Here is a 24,209-nt window from a genome sequence, read left to right on the forward strand (position 1 = left end):
AACAATTGGTATTTGTCTCTAGTCTAAGTCGTTAAGCAAGTGTGGGGAAGCCACCAACAACTACTACAGGAGTATTATGGGACTGTGTGAGTCAAAGGTTCTACAATCAGCACAGGGAGCGCTTTATAACTGGATTGAGTTGCCTTTGTCCTGGAGGAAAGAGGTGGTGCTGCTCCCTATGTGAACAGGGCCACAAAACACATCTGGCATTCGCCAGGCTACAGGGTCTAAGAGGAGGTGAGGATAGGGTGTGAAGGAGGGTGCTATTAATCTTCTTGAGTGTAAGGGTCATGTGGTCACATCGATAGTAGAATCATGAGAAGTCTTCACTATTATTTGTGAATTTTACCCATGGTTAAGTCCCCTCAACTTAAACCACCTAGTCCTTCGGGTGAGTCTGTAAAGGAAAGGAGGTTCGTGATTGCACATTATGAAAGCACAGTTTGTCACATAGAGGCTTCTTGGTTGGGTCTCAAGGGGTGAGCTTGATTTGTCTCGTCTCAGAAGGTTTCCATGATCACCGCTTGCCACCTTGGGACCATTTCTGTCACTAATTCTCAGTACCGATGTTCCTCTAGATATGACAGGCCGTCTTCGCCTGAGTTCTCATGCTGATTGCCCAGAACTGTGTCTTTTTCCTGTGCAATGTCAATGTCATCCAGCTCGTCTAAAAAAAAAAAAGACTCTAATTCACCTGGTCCATGGTACTTCGTAGTGCGGTGTTGGCACAATATGATTAGGATGGCAGAGTCTAGCAAGCCACATTTAACATCTCTGTTTCACAATCTGAGGAACAAAGCCAGAAATTGCTTACTTCTAACATTTGTAAGTATCAAGAAGTGTCCAGTCATAATAATTTAGTTGTTTTCGCAATGATATGGACCATATTTTTTTCAGTGCTAGAATTTGTCTAGTATGTTAATGCCATATACAACAGGTCAGAATGTGGTGTGGGTGTGTGCCTCGAGCAGCAGTGGGCGATCTGACTGTGTGCTCTTTGGAACTCCAGGTTTAGAGTGAAGGTAGTTCTCACTAATGTTGGAATCAAGGTATCTAAAAAAGCAAACATCTTTCTTTTTTTTTTTTGAAAAACCTTTATTGACATTTCAATCAATAACAAGTATGGGCCTACAACCCCCCGGGGCCGGCCGCTAAGCAGTCAGAGCAACAGAGATCAAATGTTAACACAGGCAGCACCTCGGGGAGCAGAATCACCATGCTAATATATTCTCGGCCAGTGAACAGCGCAGGTAGGACACCAGGATAAAAAAAGGGTTTTCATTTTATAATAGGAAAAGACGGAAGGATCAGGTGCCGAACAATTTCCCAACAACGATAAAAGGCAGGCAGAATAATAATCGTAAGCAATAAACAGCAATCTATTGGATCAATGGCGCAGACACAGGAAATTCAGGATATGGAAGAATATCATGACCAGTTGCGCCTGCAGTCCCCTGCCCTAAAGCCCAGAGAACACCTCGGAAATTGTGGCACACATGAAAAGGCAACGATTCACAACAAGGGAGGTTTACCACGCTGATCCCAGAAAAGAAAAAACAAAGAAGAATCAGAGAAGAAAAAGGAGGCCATGGAAAAAAGAGATTAAAGATTAAAGAATCCCCTCCCCCAACCCCCCACCCTGCACCTCTGCAGATGAGTACGGCCCCCCCCCCCCAGCAGTGTGCCTGTCGCCCTGGAACCAGACCCGAAATATAGAAGAAACAGGGAAAAAGGAGTAAGAAAAGAACCCCACCGGACGGGGGGGTAGAGAGAGTATTAATAAACTGGAGGAGGGCCTTCAAAACATGCCCCCGGCTTCTCCCTCCCGCACATTATGTTTCCCCCAAAGCAAACAGTAAGCAACACGAAATCGACCATGTCAAAGGGAAATGGGGAGCATTTTGCACCTACTATACCGACAGTTATGCCATGAGAGCACGCAACCCCGAGCCCGCCCGCCTATTAGCCGACCACCTCTGAAAGATCAGTCTTATCCTTGGCCACTCTTTGCAAATTTGCCCATGCATACCCCTCGACCCGGCGCCATGTCCAATACTACAAGGCGAAGGAGCGTCCAAAAACGACCAGGAAGCGACGCACACCGGTGGGGTGGAAGTCTCTGAGTACCAACCCAGTCAGCATTATGGAGGAACGTCTTTCCCAGTGCTGCCCCAGGATCCGCACTGCACACAAGGTCCAGGAAGGCGGAATTAGCCAGAGTAGACAACCGTTGCTTGAATTTTCCCCGGGTCGCCGGAGGCCGCTCACAGGACAAGGCCACCCCCCCCCACTCAGGTCCAATACCTCCGGGACAGATCAGACCCACAGCCAGCCGATCACACGGTAGTATACTGTCCGGAGTTTCCAGCTGGTCACTAGTCACAGGGGTGGCCACGACATTGTCGTCCTGAGTGCAGTGCAGGAAGTCCATATGTATCTGAGGACAGGCAGGCCGCAACTGTCCCAACGCTGATGCCACACCATGAAGCCTACTCCCCAATACCCAAACGCCATGAAGCAAGGTGGAATGAAGGGCACCGAGAGCCTCGAGAAGGTCACAGTACCCCAGCACAGCTCTCTGCGATCGCTCCGCTACGCTCCCCAGAGTCGCACACTCCCGATCCTGCTGTGACCCGGTGGACAGGATGGTAGACTTCATCGTGACAAGATGGCCGCCGGGTAGGTCCGACCCGTGTTGGGACCGGGACCCAGGGGCAAGCGCATCAAGGTCCATGTCGCTGGAGAACAGGGTTCCGGAGGCAGGCAAAAAGATATCCGTTATGTGGTCACAGGCAACAGTCGTCCCCACCACGGACCAGCGCCCGCGAAAATCCGGGAGCAGCCCGCAGGAATCAGGGCGAGTTACGGGCGGCGTCCGGGCAGCTCACCGTCGAAGGCAGAGGCAATCACCGGAGAGTCGTGGAACCGCCACCCCGGGCATGCACTTGTTCCGCTACGCTTAGTGGTAGGAACGACCACGGCGAAATGTAGGCCGATAGTCGCACCGATCCGGTAGTCCGACTCCACCCAGTCACCAGAGGCCGCTGTTGTTAAACTGCCACCCGGCCAAGGCGTCCACTCGAGGTCCCGGCTCCAGGGCCGCTCAGGCCGCAAATTGCAAATACACGTTTCTCCGGCGGTACCGCCGCCAGAAACTTCGGAGTCACTCGATCGGTTGCCGCTCTCATTCACAAACACGGGCGCATAGCGCAGGCTGAGGATCTAATGCAGGATATCCGTGCGGGATGCGGAGGTTCACGGAGCCGGGAGTCTACGCTGCCGTCCCGGTCGCCATCTTGGCTCCTCCACCGCAAACATCTTTCTTAACCTGCTCTGGTATGCAGAGGATCCTCATATTGTCCCTCCGGCGTCGGTCCTCCAACTTAATAGTTTTCTGGTCTAGAATCCACATTGTCCGTCCCCAATATGTGATTTTGTCCAGCTGTGTTTCTACTTCTGAGAACCGGTACCCATTGTTGTTAACTGAGTTTGAACTTGGTGATATTTACCCATGCATTTTAGCACGTGTCATGTACAAGGCTGTGTTTCCAGTGGCAATGGAGCATATTTTGTCAGCCAGCTCTTTCAGAAGCATGGCCAGAGCAAGACCTGTATTTCTGGGACAGCTGCCAAGGCCGGCAGTGCAGGTTACCATTGTTGGTGGTAGAGACACAGCTTTGAAGAATGAGAGTTGCACTGCATGTTTTAGTTTTGAAACATGCCAATGTGGGAGAGTGATATTGATGCAGCAAGTTCCCAAGAAGAGAAGAGCAAAGGAATCGCACATCAATAGTAAAGAAGGTGAGTAAAGAGCGTTGTAACGTTTCCCGGTATACATATTGGTATCTATTTACAAAGACTCCAGGAGCAGAAAATCTGCATAGACAGGCTATACATTAGCGGTAACGTAACATGTCCTTTAGGGCACTAGTTTAGTGGTAAAGTTAAAAGGTTAATAAACATTACCAAGCCTTCAGTTATCCCCATCCAGAGCAGGAGGGAAGCCCAGACCCAAGATTATGCCCATGTGGACAGTCCTATTTTTTATGGCGATGTTGTCACAAGTGCATTGGCCGGGTACTGGGGTCTGTTTGCTTTAATTCATTCAACCTCACATTGGGCAGGTATCTTGGTTCCCCACTACTCACTACTGTATCAAGTGACTTCGCTGGAGGAGGTGTTCCGGGGATAGGGGCGATGCATGGTCAGGTGCTTGCAGTGGGACGCGGTCCCTCCTTGCTGGTACGTGACTGATTTCTGATTGCAGGGAGAAGGGGAAAGGATTTGTGAATGGCGCTATGACTGATGTTGGGAAGAGTGGAATGTTGCAGCCTGGAGAAGGTGATTATAGTCGCTTGCCCAGTGTGACTCCTGCATTCCTCGTGGTCTCTGCAGTTTATCCTTTTCCTCCAAATGTCATTGGCCGCTCAGGAGGCTGATTAATAGGGCCACATCCTCGCTGGGGCCTTATGGATGACCCCCCCAATACTTGTCAATGCCAAGCCCTGCATCCATAGGCTGTGATATCAAAGGGAAATTTGTATTCTCAGTTATGTCAGGGACTCTGTGCACCAATGGAAACAAACTTAAACCCATAAGATTAGGATATGGGCCATAGGATCAAGATGGCTGTGAGCAATAACTCGCCTCACAACAATGGTTTTGCCAACTTATTAAACAAAAAACAAAATCAAAAACTGAAGAAAAAAAAAAAAAAAAAGAACATGAATCCATCATCTTTTCTTTTTACAAACATTTCTGAATATTAAAGGAAGGTACTGTTGACCAGGCTAGAAAAAATGAAAGCAGCTCAAGACAGAAAAGTTATGGTAAAATATTCATGTTAGCTCCCTCTGTCCTCACTCAACCTAAACTCTCATACAATAGTTTCAATATTAAATGTTTTTACATTATACATGTGATATTGTATGTGTGAACATTTGTTCAATATTGGGACAATGGAAGTTGAACTGGAGTGGAGTCTGAATGAGGAAGGCAGGGAGCGGACTAATGTTAAGATTTTACTTTACCTCCTACCCGTGCCATCATATAAAGGGTGCAAATGAGATGTGAATGAGTGAACTGCACTTTACATAACATGGTACACTCTGTGCTCAATGTCACCAATTGCATCTACAGTAAAAAGACATCAGTCTATGTATTAGTCATTCTTTCATTCACTGAATCTATCTTGAGAAACGACTAAAAGCATTACCTGAGATGTCAAAGGGTTCTCTTCATCAGCCAACATGTAAGGGCACAGTGGTGACCTGGATTCAGCTTGGTCGCAGAGCAATGAGTAATCTTTTCTCTCCTCCACCAGGCTTCTAATATCTTTCAGTTTCTCCTCCAAATCAAAAAGTGACAACGTTTGCTTCAGAGACGAACTACCAAATTTTGAAAGAGAAAGAGACAAAAATATAATTCAGACTGTAGTAGCGAGACTAATCTCAAGAGGAGAGAAACACATACAGATGATAATCTATTAAGATAAGTAAAGCCACAGGAGTGACCAAAAAATATCACAAAATGTTTCATCATGACCGAGATATTTCAATCAATGTATTTGTTTCTTTCAATCAGGTAGGACCAGAATGCGGATTCCACCTATTCCTAAAAGTAAGCAAATCAAATCATATTTATAAAAAAAAATGTAATTTCAGGAATCTTTATCGATTTTTGAATAAAGAAAAAAGAGCCATGAAGCAGCAGTACAAAACATTTATTGCTAGAAAAATGTCGGACAAGAATATGATGCATCATTCCCATATTAAAAAAAGGCATAAATTATAAATCGAATCATGAAATATAAAAGTAAAAAGAAATGAATGGAAGCACAGCAGTCAGCATAACAATTCTGTAATCAATCTTGTTCATATTCACATCCTCGGATAACAGACATTATATACAAAATATCTGAGAGTACAAAGGATAATCACTGATGTGTAATCTGTGGAAGACTGTATTAAAAGCATAGTGAAACAGACAATATGCTACCATAGACGGGATATCAAAGTAGGATATAGGCATTTAAACATGTAACCAGCACACGTCTCTTTATTGTAGAGTTACTAATAAGTAGCAATAGGGATCAAGACACCAATCTACCAAGTGGTGTGCCAATGAATGGTAGATAGAGACTCTCATGGGGGTTTAGTGGTGGCAAAATAGTTGTCCAACACTCTCCATATGGGTCTGAACTGTGGTCTTAAGGAGTGGTGGAAAACAAATTGTCAGCACCTCTTAAGTGAGAGATACAGTTCAGCCAAGACTTAAATGAGGTGGCAGCAGTGTTTTTCGAATTATTAAGTACTGACTTACAGGCCGCCGTCAGTATGATTTCTACCAGATAGCGGTCATTAGCCAACTGGACCAGTGGATCAAGGAAACCATGGCTGAGGGAGATAAAATCACACTTCAGCCGGATTCCAAATAGGGACCGAATAAAGTCAAAAAACCCGGTCCCAGAAATGGGAGACAACACAGCAGAAGAATAGGTGGAGTAAATCTCCGATGTCCTTATTGAAATTCCACACGCTGATCTTTAAGTAACATCTTATTAAGGCTTGAGGGAGTCCAAAATGTCCTATGTAGGAGGCAGTATTTTTTTTTTTTTTGTGAAAATTTATTTTATTTGTCAACGAACACATATATTGCCGGCCCCTGTAGCCCCAGAGGTATCGGCCCAAGCAACACATTGATCATGACATTGACAATTTTATCATAAAAGGATACTTTGAATGCATTTCAGATGAAAACCAACTTCCCGAACTCTCCCCCCCCCCCCACCTCCCAACTCCCTCCCCCCGACCGCACCGCATTGGCAGTATTTATTTTGGGATAGGAAAAGGGACATTTTCTGGGAAACAACAGATTTCAAATCAGTCCCCAGTCATCCAGAGGCATTCTATCGGACATGTCCAATTTCTTTATTAAGTGTGAATTCATGCGTGTAGTTCTGGGTTTTACAAGGTGATAAAATTTGGAAATATGGTGGCCAGATTAGATGAAGGAAGAGATAAATGTAGGTAGAGTGGGGTCCTCATGGGAGCACTTAGACTTGTTTATGCAGGTTTTAAGTTTAAGGAAATCATAGAAGTTCAATTTCAGCAGATTATACAGTTGTTGTATTTCCTTAAAAGAGAAAGGTACTTGCTGTGTACCCAGCAGTTTCAAGAAGGGGATGCTCTAGGCAGAGCAGGAAGGCCAACACACAGGTGTGCCTTGTATCCTAAATTTAGGGTTATTCCAGAGCACAGTCAAATTATATTGATTTATTGCGATCTCTAGGAGTTTGTCTACTCTTTTTCTGCTGTTAAATAGACATGAAAAGATGGGAGGATTTGATCTTGATAGACAGGAGCATAATGGAATGCACATCCTCAAGTATCTCTGTTTCAACTAAGAGTTGTAGTCTGGTAGCTGCAAGAACCATAAAGAGCCCTGTTTAGCCAGAAATGCAGTTTGATTGTTTCTTAAGTCACCCACTTTTACTCCATCCAGATTTGTAGGCAGTCTTCATTTTTTGATGGATTTTATGGGCCGCTTGTTTTACCATATGAATTTTTTTTTAACTTCTTATCAAATTGTTGAGGGAAATCCTCAGACAGGGATAGTGACACCATATGTATGAGGTAATTGACTATTGGTGTCACCATCATTTTAATTGTTTCCATACTACCCCATCAGGTTCTAAATTTAAGGTTCCATCCATCCAACAAGTCTTCGATTTACTTTAGTGACAATTTTCCATTGAATTGCAAGGTTTCTATCAAATCTGATCCAAATTCTATGGCTAAATATTTTAAAAACTCAGATTGCCATGTCAGCCCAGATTTATCTAAGAGGTCACTGGTGTAGAGCTTGTTTAACACCTTGAATTGTCCTTGTTAAGTATATATCCTGCAACCAGCACACAGTTGTCTATTGTATGTATTAATGGATTCACAGAGTGACATGCATCCTCAGTCATAATCAAGATATCATCAGCAAAAACCGCCACTTTCATAGTAGTTCTATTAAAGCCAATAACGGCGATCGAGTCATTTGATTGGATGTTATGGAGTAAGGGTTCCAGGGCTAGGATGAATAGGGAAGGGGATAGCGGACAACCCTGCCTCATTCTTTTCTCTAAAGTAAAGAAAGGGGACAAGAGACCACCGGCCCACACTCTAGCACAGGAGGCACTATAGAGTGCCATTACCATCTTTGTGGAAACCTCAACTAAGTTTTTAGGTCTCGCCTACGCAGCGCACATGCGCTGCGTAGGCAAAAGACCTTTAGCATTCGCTTTGGCTTTTCAGCCAAAAACGTGCACTCGTTCCATTGCCTTCAATGGCAACGCGTGCACGTTAGGCGATTTACTTGCGGGAGCGAGCGGCGCCATATGGTAGCAATTATCGCTCCTGGCGCCGCTCGCTCCCGCAAGTGAAACGCTTTCACTTTTGCTGCCTCTTTTCGGAACACTCTTGCAGCGGTAGTTGCAGCACATCTCTCTGCTTTCCTTTTGTGTTCTTTTCATTTCTCGTTTGTCTGGGCTCTCATCCCCAGACACGCTGTGCTTTCCTTCGCTTGCTACCACAAGTAGAAGCGTTCACGCACTTGTCCCAGCCCTCGGCGCTCACCGGGTGAACTTAGAGGGACGCAAACCAACAAACGAAACGGCGCCAAGTGTCAGCAGACCTCCTACTGGTAAGGACTTTCCGTGGCCGCTTCGGAGGCAGCACTCGCGAAAACGTGCAAAGCCACCCGACGCTCCCAAGCGGCGAATGGCTATTTATCCTCAAACATAACGTTGGAAAAATGTGGGAATTTTGCACTTTCCCACACAATACCGCAAAAAATTTGGTCAAAAAGCCGTTTTGAATGGTTTACATGGCTTTTTTTTGCTCTCAAATTACATACAGCATCTGGCTGCCTCTTTTCGGAACACTCTCGCAGCAGTAGTTGCAGCACATTTCTCTCTGCTTTCCTTTTGTGTTTTTTTCATTTCTCGTTTGCCTGCGCTCTCTCTTCCCCAGACACGCTGTGCTTTCCTTCGCTTGCTACTACAAGCAGAAGAGTTCACGCACTTGTTTAAACTGGTCAGCAAAGTATAATTCGAAACCGTGCCTTCTTTTTCATGGTTCTGATCTCTGTTTGCTCATAATATTTCGCCGGAGCGTCCAATATTTCTAACGAGTGTCCTCTTTCTAGTTCCAAGACCCAGTCTGGAACAGCTCTCTCTGATTGTGTCTTTGCTGACGATCCATGCCTGTCGGGGAAGTTGCTTATGGTTTACCCTGGTATAGATTACAGTATACTTCATGCGTGTGTTCTTTTTGTAATTTTGTTGCCATTTTCGCTTTCTCCGGGTTGGTTACAAGCCCCCTTGCGAACCGCTCTGCCCCTCCTCTCAGTCCCCTCCTTCGGCTTGCGATAGTCCCTCGAGCACCTCTCTGACTCCTCGTGATCACCTCTGACCGTCTCTACAATGTATGTAAAACTATTATCTTCCAAATTATGTTTCAAAGGCAGCAGCCCTAAGCTGTACTGTTTGATTTGTGAAACTTTATATACAGACATGCTGTGTGCTGCAGCCTTTAAGGGCTATTTTCAGTCCATGATATAGGAAAGCTTGTGATTTTCGCCACTATATAGCCGCTTGTGTGTGTCACATCGTCTCTTCTTTAGTGAACGTGTATCGCAAGATGGAGGCAATAAAGTTAGTCTACAGCTCTGTATAAATGCGGCAAGGGCAACATCTAGTGTTCAGAGAACACTTCAGCCATTCCTACTTCGATACAGAAATATGGAGCGCGTTGTTTACTGATGATGTAGGGCATCTAGCCTTTTGGATGTAGCTGTTCCAATTTGTAAGCAGTACACTTGTTTCATATGTTTAATGTATCCCTGCTAACAACACGGCTCCACACTTAAATAGCATTTTTTGTTTCAAATAGGGTTTAACTTACCAGTAGATATGCCTGTTCCAGAGAGCTCAAGTGCTAATGGATGTGATGGGCTCGGAGTGGGCTAAAAGTCTTGTTTACAATTGTTGCCTGCCCGCTAGCTAGTCCCTCTGCTGCAAGTAAGCGGAGGTTGGACAAGGGAGACAATCGTGTGATGTCATTGATGGGTGTTAAAAGAGGAGACCATGCCTTGACAATGTAAAGCGCTTTGACACCCTCGGGTCTAGCTGTGGCTATAGAAAACTCTTTCATTAAATAAATAAATATTTCTACGACGCCCTTGCTTCTATCCCTCCTCTTCATGCTGTTTTGCAGCTCCATTCTTTCGCCTTTCCAGAGGCATTCCCCAGCTTTTCTCATAGTGTAGAAATCAAACAATTTGAAATAATTCGCTCTATGTGCGTTTTTTGGACCCTCTGCGCAGACACACAGTCGTCCACTTATGTCATATGTTAGTGGCCACTAAAGAAAGTCTCCACAGGGTGACGTGAGTGACCCTCCTCACGCATGGGGACACTGTGAGACTGCGCCCCTTCTGAACCCAGTCTGCAACACAGTACGTGGTGCTTAAGTCGATGCAAGTCGCACTGGTAGATGCCATCACTGTCCCGCCTATACCAGGTCATTCCTTCTCACTTTTTTTTTAGGTCGCACCTATGTGACTGATTGCCTTATTCAGGTAATTAATAGATAAGCATCTCCTTCCCTGCAGAGTCCTCCCTCATACAACTTTGATTCATGTACACGGAATTAGTACTTGCTGGCTAATGTCTACAGGTAAAGTGGACTCCTGTTTGTATATGTGATTTAACTCACCCATTTTGGAAGTGTTTTATAAGATCTTGCTAGTTTGTGGGCATTTACATATTTAAGCCGAATGTAGCCCCCATTTCCAGTGGAGAAACTGCAATCAGTGAGATCGTGCCATTATGTAGTCACAAAATCTTATCTTTTACTAATCTAATAAATCTAACAGTAATTCATAACGGTAAAAGTCTGCCAAATAACAGGGGAGCTCTTACATAAGTAGGACTGTTGCCATAGCTACCGCGAGTACCTTTCAAAATATGTATGTTTTTGTTATAATATAACTTAAACACATTAGCAGAGTTAATAGCTCAGGCAAAACACTATTAAGGTTCCAAAGGCGAGACAGATTGCATTGCAAATGCTTGTTTAATAGGGTTTCACAATTAAAATGTCCAAGAGACTATCGAAAGCCTTTTCGGCATCTAGTGTTATCACCACAGTATCAGAGGAGATGATCTTGACCCTTTCAAGGATATGGCACATGAAGTGAGATTTGTCATTGAACATGCAATTCTATGTCAGGACCGGAGGCGAGGATTATGCTATTCTTTCTTCACTTTATTGAATAGCAGCCATTTGTAGTCAAGCAAAATAAAACCACTATTCCCATGAACCATAGGGAATAAACAGACAAAACAATAGAGAGTCCATGGCTAGAGTGTCCCACCCTCTGCACCAATCACAGGCTCCCAAGGCGCTGGTAGTCTCTTATCCCTGTCCATGCCTCCTCTTTCTTCGCTGCTTGCAGCCAAGATAAGTCCAATTTTTATTCTCTCGCACTTTATGTGTTTATTCTGTGTTTTTGCTATTGCGGTGCGTTGCGCTATTTCTTGCCACTATTACCATGTGTACTTTGTTATTGTGCTTCAGGTGCGAGACGGCGTATTTATTTTCCGTGCCGTTTCCCTCACGGCTGTGTGGAGGCGGCGCGCGCGTCAGGGAATGCGCGCCCGCATCGGGTATAAGGTTTCGCTTGTTTAGCTTTATTATACTTCCCTTACAGGTACTTTGTTCTTCAGCGAGGCCGCCGCTACTCAGCATCTCGCGTTCGGCCGTGGGAGCGTCTGAGCCAGTGGTCTTCAAACTTTTTAATTCCGCGCCCCCCCCCCCCCCCCCAGGGTAGAAAAAAAAAAATCACTGGCCCCCCCCCCCCAACATTTTTCACAATTATTGTATTTAACTGCCAATGTTTAAATATTTCTAGACTTATTGAAACATTGCAGTTAAGTTCTGTCACTGTTTTAGAAATGCAAACAAATACAGGATTTCCAAACATACTATTCTGGTGAGGCAGGCCTTACTAATGTGTAATAGTATCCACAGTGTGATTATTCGAAATGGTAGTGGGGGTTTCAGAGAAAATTTGGAGTCCCTTCCCTCTTGGTGCCTTCTCCCAGCCAGGATTTAAATGACAAAGGATGTTAATGATGGCCCATTACAGAAGAGCTTACTGCCGATATTTTTTTTGGGCTGAAAACAAAGCATAATGTTTCTTCTGGCCAGAGACTGGCGCCCCCCCTGGAATCACTTGAGGCCCCCCTAGGGGGGCCCGCCCCCCAGTTTGAAGACCTCTGGTCTGAGCTCCCTAGCAGCCGTGTTGTTTGGTGCATACGGCTCGCAGTGACCGTGTCTCCTCGTTAGAGGGCGCTTGGTCTCGCGCTTGACGCGGCGTGGATGCTCCGGATTCCGCGCATTCCTCAGCACGTCAGGATCCGAAGCAACACTGCCATGTGAGCCTGGTCTGGTCTTTTAACTGCATTTACGCCCCTGACGCGGCGGTAGTCTGTGTTTGGAGAGTTATCCCCGTGTGTATTCAAATTAACAGTTACGCCCCCAGAATGCCGGTGAATTCGGGTCTGTATCTGCAGTTAGGCAGTTGCCAGCAGTTCTCACTGCCTTGGGGGTCCGTATTGGTAGGCCAAAAACGCTCCTGTTCTGAGTCGGTATTGCAGATGGTGTCTGCTGGGGACCCGTTTTCTGCAGGCTGCCCTCAATCTATTGGCACCAAGGCTGTTGGGGTTCAGGGCTTAGTCCCTGGTTATTATTGTGAGCATTGCCCGCCCTTTATCAGGCTGACACCCAGTCCCCCCCTTTATCCTGAGGTATATCACATCACAGCTGCCTTTTGCTGTCAGTTGTCTGGTTTTCCCTGGTACTCGGTTTTTCACCATGGAGGAGTTCCAGGATGATGTCTACCAAGACGATTAGTGGAAGCAAGATCCCTTTACTGCCTTTCAATGGGACGACTACTTTTATGACGTAGTGGACGCGTCCATCCATAAATCGGTGGAGGAGGCCTTGATGCCCCTGGAACAAAGGTTGGCTCGAAAGATCGACCAAGCCTGTGATCGGCTGGCCAAGACCTCTCAGGGTTTGGCTACCGCCCACTCTTCCAGTGTCCCATCGTCGGATCCGCAGCCCCCGGCAAAGGGCGCCAAGTCCTCTGGCCGGGACGCCGATGCCTTCAACTGCCTTAAACAGGCATTTTTAGCCAGCACTGCCCTACAACCGACCCCTCCCACTACCCCTCCGGCGCTCCCAGTTTCCACTGGGGATGATGGCCTCGGGGATGATGAAGACGCAGACGGCCCATCTCGTCCTTGGCACCCTTCTCGCCCAGACCCTTCCTCAGACGGGCAGAACCCCTGTGCGGATAAGTTGGACAAGAATGATATTCTTTATCCGCGTTCCTCTGACTGGGCCCCCTCGGACAAGGTCGCCCAATTGGCTAGTCTGATCCGCAGCCCGCTTGAACCTGCGACTCGCAACTGCCTTAGGGCAGTGTCCTCGCGCCTCCCTGGAGTGGAAGGTGGCAGCCACGCCGGATATTGACCCGAGAATGGCCACCTTCCTTCAGAAATTTATCAAGGATCCTAAAAAGGGCATCAACAGGTCCTGGCGGACGTGCCAGGACAAACTCCTCGATATCCCGGGCCCCGTTACCAAAATCCTGGACATGGCGGAAGAGGCCAAAACGTCAGGTTCGCTCACATCTCTGGACCATCTTTCCTTGTGGACTCAGCGAGTGGTGGTGTTTCTAGGGAACGCCAACTGTGCAATATCCACAGAACGGCACAGGTCCCTCCTGATCAAGGTAGACCCGAAGTTGGGGGACCTAGACGATTCAGAGGCGGGCCCTGTGGCGCAGGGCGGCCTCTTTGGCAGACCCTTTATAAAGGAATTGGGACGGTTCGTCAATACCTTTACCTCCCTGGACCGGGCGCAGTCCTCCATCAGGAAAGTGTTTCGCCCTAGGGTTTTCCGAGGGGCCAGACAAGGAAGAGGCCGCTCGTCCGGCCGTCCCAATCAGCACAGGGGACAAGGCTCCGGTAACGGGCAATGCCAAGACCAGGCCTGCTTTGGCAATTTGTACCCCACCCGAGGTCGGCGAGGCAAAAACAGTGGAGGAAGAGGCGGAGGCATCTCCAGTTCTTCCGGTGAGTGTTCTCCCTTCCTCCCTTCTAAAGGTGGGGGGCTGTCTGGCACGTTTTGTCCCAACCTGGACTTCCATCACCGGGGACTCCTGGGTCTTACAGACGGTGCAGGGTTTCCACATAGAGTTTCTCGGGGCTCCTTCGCAGCCCGTGGCCCCCCCGTCTGCTTTGTTATTCCCAGACAGCCTCCGCGCTGGTCGATCAGGAGGTGCAATCTCTGTTGGACAAAGGGGCTATTGCAGTAACCATGCATCACCCCAATGGTTTCCTCAGCAACCTCTTTTTAGTGGACAAGCCAGACGGGGGGATGCCCAGTTATAAATCTGCGCGAGTTCAACGAGTGGTTGTCTATCACCACTTCAAGATGGAGGGCATCCATCTGCTTTGCGATGTTCTTTGCCCCAACGACTGGATGGCGCGTCTCGACCTCAAAGGCGCTTACCTGGCGATCCCGATTTTCCTGCCACATGGGTGGTTTCTGCAGTTTCCCTGGAGGGACAAAACGTACGAATTCACCACTCTACCCTTTGACCTGTCCTCCGCCCCTTGGTGCTTTACCAAGGTCCTTCGGCCGGTGATCGAGCGCCTGCGAGCGTCGAGCATGAGACTCATCGTCTACCTAGACGACATTCTTTTGATGGCTCAGGATCCGAGGTCGCTCTCATGTCACATTCAGATAGCGGTCGACCTCCTTCAGAGCCTCGGGTTTGTGATCAACTAGGCCAAATCTATCCTGGTCCCATCTCAGACTGTTCTTTTTCTCGGCTTTCCGATCGAGTCCGTGGTGTCCACCCTCAGCCTTCCCTCTCGCAAGATGACGAAAATTTGTCACGAGAAATCAGCGGTCTTTATCCCAGTTGCAAATATCTCTCAGACAGCTGGCTCGCATTATCGGCCTTCTGTCGGCCTCCATTCAGGCAATTTTTCCAGGCCCGCTCCATTACAGAGCCCTCCAATGTCTCAAGGCTGCACAGCTGCGCAAAGGCCTTTCTTATTCTCACAAACTGACTCTCTCAGCGAACGCCAGGTAGGAGCTCCAATGGTGGCTCTCTCACATGGAGGCCTGGAATGGACGAGCCATTTTCAGTTCAACGCCAGATATTGTTATAGAGTCCAACGCTAGCAGATCCGAATGGGGCGCAAGGTGTGGCGACTTCGCCACGGGAGGTGTGTGGTCTCCGTTGGAGCAGAAGTTACACATCAATTGTCTGGAGCTTTTGGCGGGCTTGTTTTGCGATCCAGTTCTGTACCAAGGACTCGATCCAGTCCTGCGTCCTTCTCAAGATGGACAATGTGTCGGCGGTCCGGTACATCAACCATATAGGGGGCACGCGCTCCAAAGCCCTCTCGGACCTTGCAGCAAACTTTTGGCAGTACCGCCTAGATCACCAGGTCTCGGTCATGGCGGAATACCAGGACAACCAAGTAGCAGACATCCAGTCTCGACATTCACGACGTGAGTCTCTGGAAGCTTCACCCAGGGGTGTTCGCGGACCTCCAAAGCCTCTGGGGTCCCTTCTCGGTGGACCTCTTTGCTTCCCGCCTGGATCACCAGCTTCCCCGGTTCTTCAGCTGGAGGCCGGATCCCCTTGCGGAAAGATCGGATGCGTTTCTACAGAATTGGAGGGAGGAAACGGGCTATGCCTTTCCCCCATTTGCCATGATCACGCGGGTCACAGCCCATGTGCGACGTCAACTGGCGGATGTGGTGCTTATTCCGCCGATTTGGAGATCGCAAGTCTGGTTTCCGGTTCTACTGGAACTTTCTTGGGATTTTCCAATCCCACTCCCCCCCGTTTCCAACTCTTCTTCTCGATCTGACAGGGAATCCTCACCCTCTTATCGAGCAGGGATCTCTGACCCTAATGGCATGGCGGATTACAGGGGCTGATGGGCGGTCCCAGGCCTTTCGGAACCGGCTGCGGCGTTCATGGCCAGAGCCTGGGCTGACAGTACCGTCAAAAGATATCGGTCCTCCTGGGGTCGGTGATGATGTTGGTATTTGCGATGGAGTATCGATCCTGTGGCAGCGGATGTGGCCTCCATCTTGAACTTCTTGGCCTCTCTAGCGGAAGGGGGGATTGGCGTTTCGGACCGTCAATACCTTTCGCTCCGCTATCTCTGCTGGGCATGCCCTGGTTGATGGCTCTCCGGTTGGGGAACATCCCTTGGTCTGTCGCTTGCTCCGTGGCATTATTCTCTCGTTGCCTCCTGAACCTCGTTATTCCCAATTATGGGATGTCAATAGGGTTGTTAACTAGCTGCTCTCCTGGCAACCGAATAGATTCCTCTCTAGGAAGGAGCTTTCCGCAAAATTGCCCATGCTGCTTTGTCTGGTCTCTTGTAGCAGGGTCTCGGATAGGATTTTTTCCCCTACGGGGGTTACTTTTACTATCCGTAGACGCACCAAATGTGGGACGAAATCCATCTCTTATCCCGCTTTTCCAGATTCCCCCAAACTGTGTGTGGTTTCTTGCCTCAAGACATATGAGGAGATGTCGGAGGAGTTTCGTCCTCCTGGGGAACGCCAATTGCTCATTTCATTTAAGAAGCCTCATAAGGCTGTGTCCTCCCCCACGATTGCTCGTTGGGTAAGGTGGGTGATGCACGAAGCCGGTATTGACTTGCGTGCGTTTGAAGCGCATTCTACTAGAGGAGCGATGGCCTCCAAAGCATTTACCCTGGGAGCTCGTCTGGAAGACATTCTGAATGCAGCAGATTGGTCTTCAGACTCTACAGTTTTACTTCAAACCGGTGATTGATATGGCACACTTGGTGGTGAGCAAGCTAAACAAGCATAATCCTTGCCTCCGGTCCTGACATAGAATGAAATATTTCCTAGCTATCGTAACAGAATGTTTCAATTCTATTAAGGACTAGGAGGCGAGGATTATCCCACCCAGGGTACAAGTTCGTTGCTGTTCTCCTTTCCTTTTCCTCGTATTGGAGTAAGTAAAGTTTGGCTTTGTTGACAGATTATTGTGCTATTCATGAAAGCTCTCTCCCACAGGGTTAATCCTTAAACATTTCTGTCGCTTATGTTATGCATTTGATCCTTGCGGGCGATTCCAACAAACAGGATTCTTGAAGTGTCCGGTCTGGCTGACCGAGCGACGAAAGAGGAGGAATGGACAGGGACAAGAGACTACCAGCGCCTTGGGAGCCTGTGATTGGTGCAGAGGATGGGACACTCTAGCCATGGTCTCTCTATTGTTTTATCTGTTTATTCCCTATGGTTCATGGGAATAGTGGTTTTATTCTGCTTGACTGCAAATGGCTGCTATTCAATGATGTGAAGAAAGAATAGCATAATCCTCGCCTCCGAGTCCTTAATAGAATTGAAACTTTCCGTTACGATAGCTAGGACATTTTTCATTCTTCATGAAGCCAACCTGTGCTCAACTAATTATGCACAACGGATAGGGTTATAGTCTTTTACACAGGATTTTAGCGTAGATCTTCACGTCTAAGTTTATTAATGAGATGTACCTATCATTTTTAGCAAGTGTTGGATCCTTACCCTCTTTAGGAATCACCACTATAGTGGCTTCACTTGTGGCACCCGAAACAGTTCCTGACTCTACAAAGTGGTGAAAGAGATCTTTTAGTTTGGGGATTAAGAGTGGATGCGAATGTCTTGTAGAAGTTAGCTGGGAAGCCATCTGGGCACGGAGCTTTGTTTTGTTTGACGGATTTAATAGCTGCTGCGATCTCGTCTGAGCAGAATGGTGAAGTAAGGGGGAGTTCTTATCCTCCTCAGTGATGGAAGGTAAATATACGTTCTTTAAGCACTTCCTGCACATATCGGTGGAAGACTCAGAGTCATCCTTATAAAACAACTCATAAAAAAAAGTCTCTGAAGACTTCCAGTACCTTTTGTTGATTGGTTTGTGTCACATTTGAGGTACTTTTGAGCGTGAGGATACCATTTTGGCTCTGTTTATGTTTAAGATAGGACGCAAGTATTTTCCCCGCCCTATTTGCTTAACACAGTTTCAAGCTCTTGTATTCATTAAACCAAACCCCTGCTTTCAGGCTCAATATATTATTATATTCATACTTTTTATTTGTTAGGAGAAGTAGTGTGTGGGTGTCTACATTGAAGAAGTGGGAGTCCCTAGGGCCTTGAGTTTTTGCTCTAAGTTTGGTACTATGTGCTTTATTCAGTTTAGCTGGTATATCAATTATAGTGACTCTAACGGTTGCCTTTAGAGCGTCCTAGTAAGTGGTGGGGGAGACAACTAAGGTTGAACTGTCCTTAATGTAGTTTAGGATGGTGTTTTCAATGATGTCCCTGGATGCAGCATCTTTAAAGAATTAGTCATTGAAAAGCCAGACCTTACAAGATGGCCTCGTGTTAACCCCTATGAGGGACAATGATACACAAGAACGATCGGAGACCAGTCTAGGGAGAATGTCGGTTTGGTCGATTAGGTATGTGTGTGTGTTGGGACAAGGAGGTAGTCCGTTCCGGAGTATGATTTGTGTGGGTTGGAAAAAAAGTTGTAGTGTCAGGGTGTTGCAGTCCCCAGGAATCACGCAAGTTGAATCTGGAGCATAGTTTGAGTAGAGATTTGTGGGACCTTGGAGCCTGAAATGAGGCTCTTGAATGCCTATCTAAAGTAGCATCTATGGGAAGATTAAAGCCACCACCCATGATGATCAGTCTATTATCATCTGTTACATGGCTTCGTGGGGTAGATAAGGAATCCCAGAAGTCTTGGTCATTAGAGTTTGGTCCATGAATATTAAAAATATGGAAAGAGTTGGAGTTTCTGGAAAGCTTTGTGAGGATCCATCTTCCCTCACTGTCCCAACACATGTGAGTCTATAGATAAACACGATTTTCTGGCAATCAAGGTCACCATCCCTTTTTCTACTTTGGTGCGTGTGAGCATAGAGCTCCACTGATCCAGTTGTTACCAAATGAAGCCACCTCTTTAGGACCAATCTTGGTTTCTTGTAATAAGATTATATTGGTTTTGATTTTATACAGATAGTATACATGTTCTTGCATTTAACTGGGTGATTGAGCCCCTTTAAGTTTAGTGAGAACACCTTTAGATTCTTGGCAAGGAGAAAACTAACCATGTTATAGGGATGTGTGAATGATTTGGAGACATGAGCAAAGGGATCAGTATGGGCCCATATTGTACCCAGACGAGCAAGGGCGGGACATACCAAACAGTACTAGTGCCAGTGAAGATGTCCTCATTGAGAATAAATGTACCTCTATGACCCATATGGGGATCTGTGCAAAGGCACATTGTTGCCAGTGAGTGAACGAAGAAAGAACAAAGGAGTGATTTGTCATGTCAGCAGACAAATAATCCACAAAAGAGAAAACCTCTAAATATATTGCAACGCAAACACTGAAAAAAAATAATCCAAAAAGCCCTCCCCTTACTCCCCACCCACACACTCACCTATCCATCCTTAACAACACTGAATGCGGGGGAGACAACAGCAGGGTAACATCCCAGCCATGATTTATCAGATCTGGTCAGATGCAACAGTGGTTCTATGTACAAGGAGCAAAAAGCTAATTGCTATACAATACAGAGAAAATAAACCACCATTGGAACATAAGTGAAGTCCTGGGATCTCTAAGAACGTTTGGGGTATTAGCTTGGACTCCTATCTTAACGCCACTACATGTGCACATAACCTAAAAGCTATAAACAGTCTAGGACCGGAAGAAATCCTGGTTTTAGAAGGCTGTGCACAAGGCTCCCCATGCACATAATATTCAAAAAGCGTGGGTTTATATACAGAAGCTCGGGCAGTTAGAGGTCAGCGGAACACAGTCACAATTTGTTACATTAAAAATACAATATATCAAGAAAGAGAAGTCTAAAATAGACCACAGCATTGGTCAGTACGTAAAACAATAATGTAGATTTAAATGCGAAAGTCACGTAAGACAGGTGTGCTGGTACTACCTTTTATATTGTCAAAGGCACTAACAAGGGCTATCCATAATGGTAGCACAACATTCTTTCGGACTCTATGGCAGTGCCTAGAACAGCAGTAGGCAAAAATATGAAGGCAAAGAGTACCAATACTTTATGACAGTAGCAAACCCTGTATGAAGGAGTGTCTATTAGGAACAGAAGGTATTAAACTTCTCCACAACAGTGAGATGATGGTAAATGAGTAAGGCACATAGATACACTTCTCTGCAGTAGCATTAGGAAAAGTGCAGGTGTAGTATAAGTGAGCGACACTCAGAACAAAGTTAACACACAAATAACATAGAATTCCTGGGATAAGGCTCAGTCTTTCTGCTGGGTGGCAGGCGTGTGTTGGGTTTCCTTGGCCGGGCCATCTCTTTCATTCAAGAAAGTTTGTAAGTCTCAACGAAGATGTGCTGCTTTTCTTCAGAACAGACCCTACATTTTTCGGAATCAGTAAAAGAAAACTGCAGGGCTGAGGACTTGAGGCTGGGTTCAAGTGACAAAAAACCCCAGCTAAGGTCAACAGTCGATTTTGAGTAGTCCAGTGGCCATTCCATATGATGATGTTGTTTTTACGTATGTAGTTCAGTATTAACTCAGTGTGCTGATAATGTAACTGTAAGCATACAGTCTGACAGGTAATGGCTTTACTGGATGGTTAAATGAGGGGACTCAGTGTGCTCTTTCTAGTTCAAAGTCTTTTTTGAAGGACAGTCCTGCTGTTTGTGGTAGCCACTTCTCCAGGAAGGCGATACAAGAGTCTGAAGAATCCTCCGCTCTTTTAGATAATCTGCAAAGCCACAGGTTTCCTCTACAATTTCTATCCACTAAACCTGCAATGTCCCTTTGGAGTGACTTTACTTATGCTTGTAGTTTCTGAATGTCTTTGTCTGAGTGGGTGGCCATGTCTTCCATTGTACTGATCCGAGTCTATGCTTCAGCTACTTTGTTGTTAATGGCTTTAATGTCCTAATGCCCTATCTTAAGGTGCGCATCATATCTGTGGTGGACTTTGTAGATTTAGCAAGGTCATGTACTTTAGCAACTTTCTTTGGAATCCTGCCCATAGTGTTAATTATGCCCATCTTCACCTTAATTAGAGAGTCCGGGCCAAGGGTTCTGCTTTTGAGCATTTAAGGCCTGTGTTGGTCTCTTTCAGCTATGGCAAGACTGCAAAAGGTATGGTTAAGGACTCTCGTCGACCTATGGATTAGGTCTATGTATCAGCTCTGTGACTCTTTACAGTTGGTATGCAGTGTAGCCCTAATAAGAGCATAACAACGGTATAGTGTGCTGGTATTTATGGCACTCTGCAGGCAGCCCCAAAATCGCACTTCACAGGCTTCTTTTATGTCCAGTAGTATATGGGCCACCTATGTGTTAGATAGTGCCCCCAGGTATTAGAGTGAGACCTCCTTCAATGGGAGTTAGACTTGTAGAGAAACAGAGGCAGTATCTCCATACATTGGCGATAACTTGGTTCAGACTGTTGAAACCTCCTCCAGACCATAACTAATCTCAAAACAGGCAGTCTGTCCCGCGAGTCTTGAAGTGCCAAAGCCTTTGCCATTAAAGATGTTATGCCTTTCTAAAATCCCCAATTATTAGAAGCCCTTGTGTGCTGTACGAAGAGTGTCTCAGTCATTTGTTATGTATTGATGAATTATGCGGAGTTTGGGATCTCTGTGTGAGACTATGTAGCACAAATGGCTCAAAGGCCGGAATTGCCAAGGGTTGCCAGTAATTGCCAAGGATTATTCAGGTTGTTGTACACTTAATGCGGGCAGAAAAGTGAGTGAAATTTCACTGCCATGCGAGTTCACTACCATTTTAAGGTCATGTGGAAATATGGATTTTCCTGGTCAGTTATGTCCCCTATCTTGGACCCCAACGGTTCTATGTGCATGTCACAAGTACATGTATGTTCCCTCCAGTTCCAGTTATGAAGACGCAAATACATGTGCGTCCACCGTCAACATGTCCTCTGACAGATCCGCCATGAATAGGCCGGATATTCCATTCCTAAATATGAAAGGCCACCGGCTTTATATGGTTCACTTATGCCACTTTACAGTCCAGGCAAGTAGGCCCTGATTCTGTCATCAAAACTCCTTTTGCCTTCTGCCTCTGAAAGCTCCGGTCCGAGCCTGCATCTGTGACCATGAACTTTGTCTCATTCTCTGCGCGGCTCACGAAGCCTGACATCAGCCTATTCTCTGCCAAGAACTGTATTTCACCTTCGAATTATCTGCCTCTCCCTCAGCCGATGCATTCCTGCCTAGTAGTTTAAGTAAACATTCTTCCAGTTACCAAGCAAAAAGGCCCATCTTCTCTGTCCTCATGCAAGTAATTCATAGCCCTGTTACTAGGGAATATTCCTACCCCCTCGCATTCAGTGTAGACACTTAGACGCTTGTACACGCACGCACAGTCAGTATAGAATAGATTCTGTCCGAGAGTCCTTCTTTTGTGGATAACATAGTTCTTTAAACATAGGATGTTAGATATGATTTGGGATTAGGTTGACTTGACCCCCCAGACTTCTCGTCTCCACATATAGAGCTAAATGTCAAGTCCTCGTCACCCCCTAGTTACACGTCAATTACACGTCATACTGCTGCGCGCGCATCTATGCCAAGTATTATCTTATAGATCCACCTATACATGACATCATAACCAATCATGTTCCTTTTTACCCATTATTACACCCATTTTCGGTTACGCAGACCAAACGTCAATGTCCTTATCAATTGTCACGCCTACTGTATTCACTTCATTATAATGTATGTACTATAAAAGTTACTTCTCTGTCAATAAAGTATGTACTTCACTTCCTGAACCCCCGCGGTGATGGAACTTGAAGCATCCGATTATAATCGATTATTGGAATAAAGCCCATTCCGAAACTCTAATATCACGGATTCTGCCTCTCATTTTACTGAGCTATTTTATAATGTTTCTGTATCAAATTCAGTCCCGGTAAAGGAATTTTTATTTACCACATGATGGCGCCCGAACAGGGACACTTTCTCATCTCACGCGCCGGCGGTGCGTTGCAGGCCCGGTCTCCTGCCACAGCTGGACGGACAATAACGCGTACCAACAGGATTTCCTGTATCTCCCTCCGGTCAAGCGGGGGCGACTGAGACTGCGATCAACACCCAGACGAGGCGGTGAGAAGTGCGAAGTATCCCGACCAGAGCCTAGCTGAGAGAGCAAGATCCGAGGTATACAGAGACCCACCAGTCCGAAGTCAAGCCCAGTGTTCGACGAGTCGAGTCGAGTCGAGTCCAGTCCGGTTCAAGTTCAAGTTACTGAGGCCTTCCGTTTCCGAAGCTACCCGGTGAGTACCATTACTGGGGAGGCATTTCTGACGTGCACATAGGTTGTGCCGGTCAAGACGGGTTTGGGTACACAAATCCGGTCTGCACTGTTTTAGCAGTGTATCTGTACTGTTTAGCAGTATATCAAGTATTCCGAAGTATTCCGAAGTGTCTAGTTATTGTCTAGTTATCGTCGAGATTTAAGCTTGGTGATTAGTTATGCAGACGATCATCATTGTTGTTTCAGTTAAGGGTTTAATGTTTAATGTTTAAAGTGTTTAAGTATGTTCTGAATATCGTGGTATGAATGACTGTTCATTATCGTGTTTATTGTATTAAGTCTGTTCAAATTCAAGTATCAGGTCAAAATCAAGTATAAAGTCAGTTCTCAAGATGCCGCTCTTTTCGAAATTAAGACAGATCACTACCAGAAAAGGGGTTCTCGAAGAAGCCGTCCATATTCCTCCTAGGGACACTCCAGGGCACTTTATGTATCACAAACATGGTTTAGACGCTATATTATTTCTTGACTTATGGGTAGACTATACCAAGGGATTACCAGAAAGTCAGAGGTGGCCCACAGCGGGGACCTGGGATGCAGAGTGCATCATGAAAGTCGAGGAAGAGTTATGGAAAAGGAAAGTCAGACAGTCACAGAAAGACGCCGTTGAATTATGGCGTAAAGAATCACATAGACGAACAGAAAAGGCACGTAGACAGGAAGAGAAGAGTAAA

At 46.3% G+C, this 24,209-nt stretch overlaps 1 protein-coding gene across 2 annotated transcripts in view; it reads right to left on the reverse strand.

The window, feature by feature from the left end:
- The window catches only part of PEX3 (peroxisomal biogenesis factor 3), a 330,616-nt gene that overhangs the window by 73,957 nt on the left and 232,450 nt on the right, over positions 1-24,209 (reverse strand). For both annotated transcript variants that reach the window (XM_085611666.1, XM_085611667.1), the window contains exon 8: positions 5,216-5,387. In XM_085611666.1, the coding sequence (XP_085467792.1) occupies positions 5,216-5,387 (172 nt within the window). The remainder of the gene's footprint in view (positions 1-5,215; positions 5,388-24,209) is intronic.

The sequence above is a fragment of the Triturus cristatus genome, chromosome 6 (assembly GCF_964204655.1).
Source record: "Triturus cristatus chromosome 6, aTriCri1.1, whole genome shotgun sequence".
Classification (NCBI taxonomy): Eukaryota; Metazoa; Chordata; class Amphibia; order Caudata; family Salamandridae; genus Triturus; species Triturus cristatus.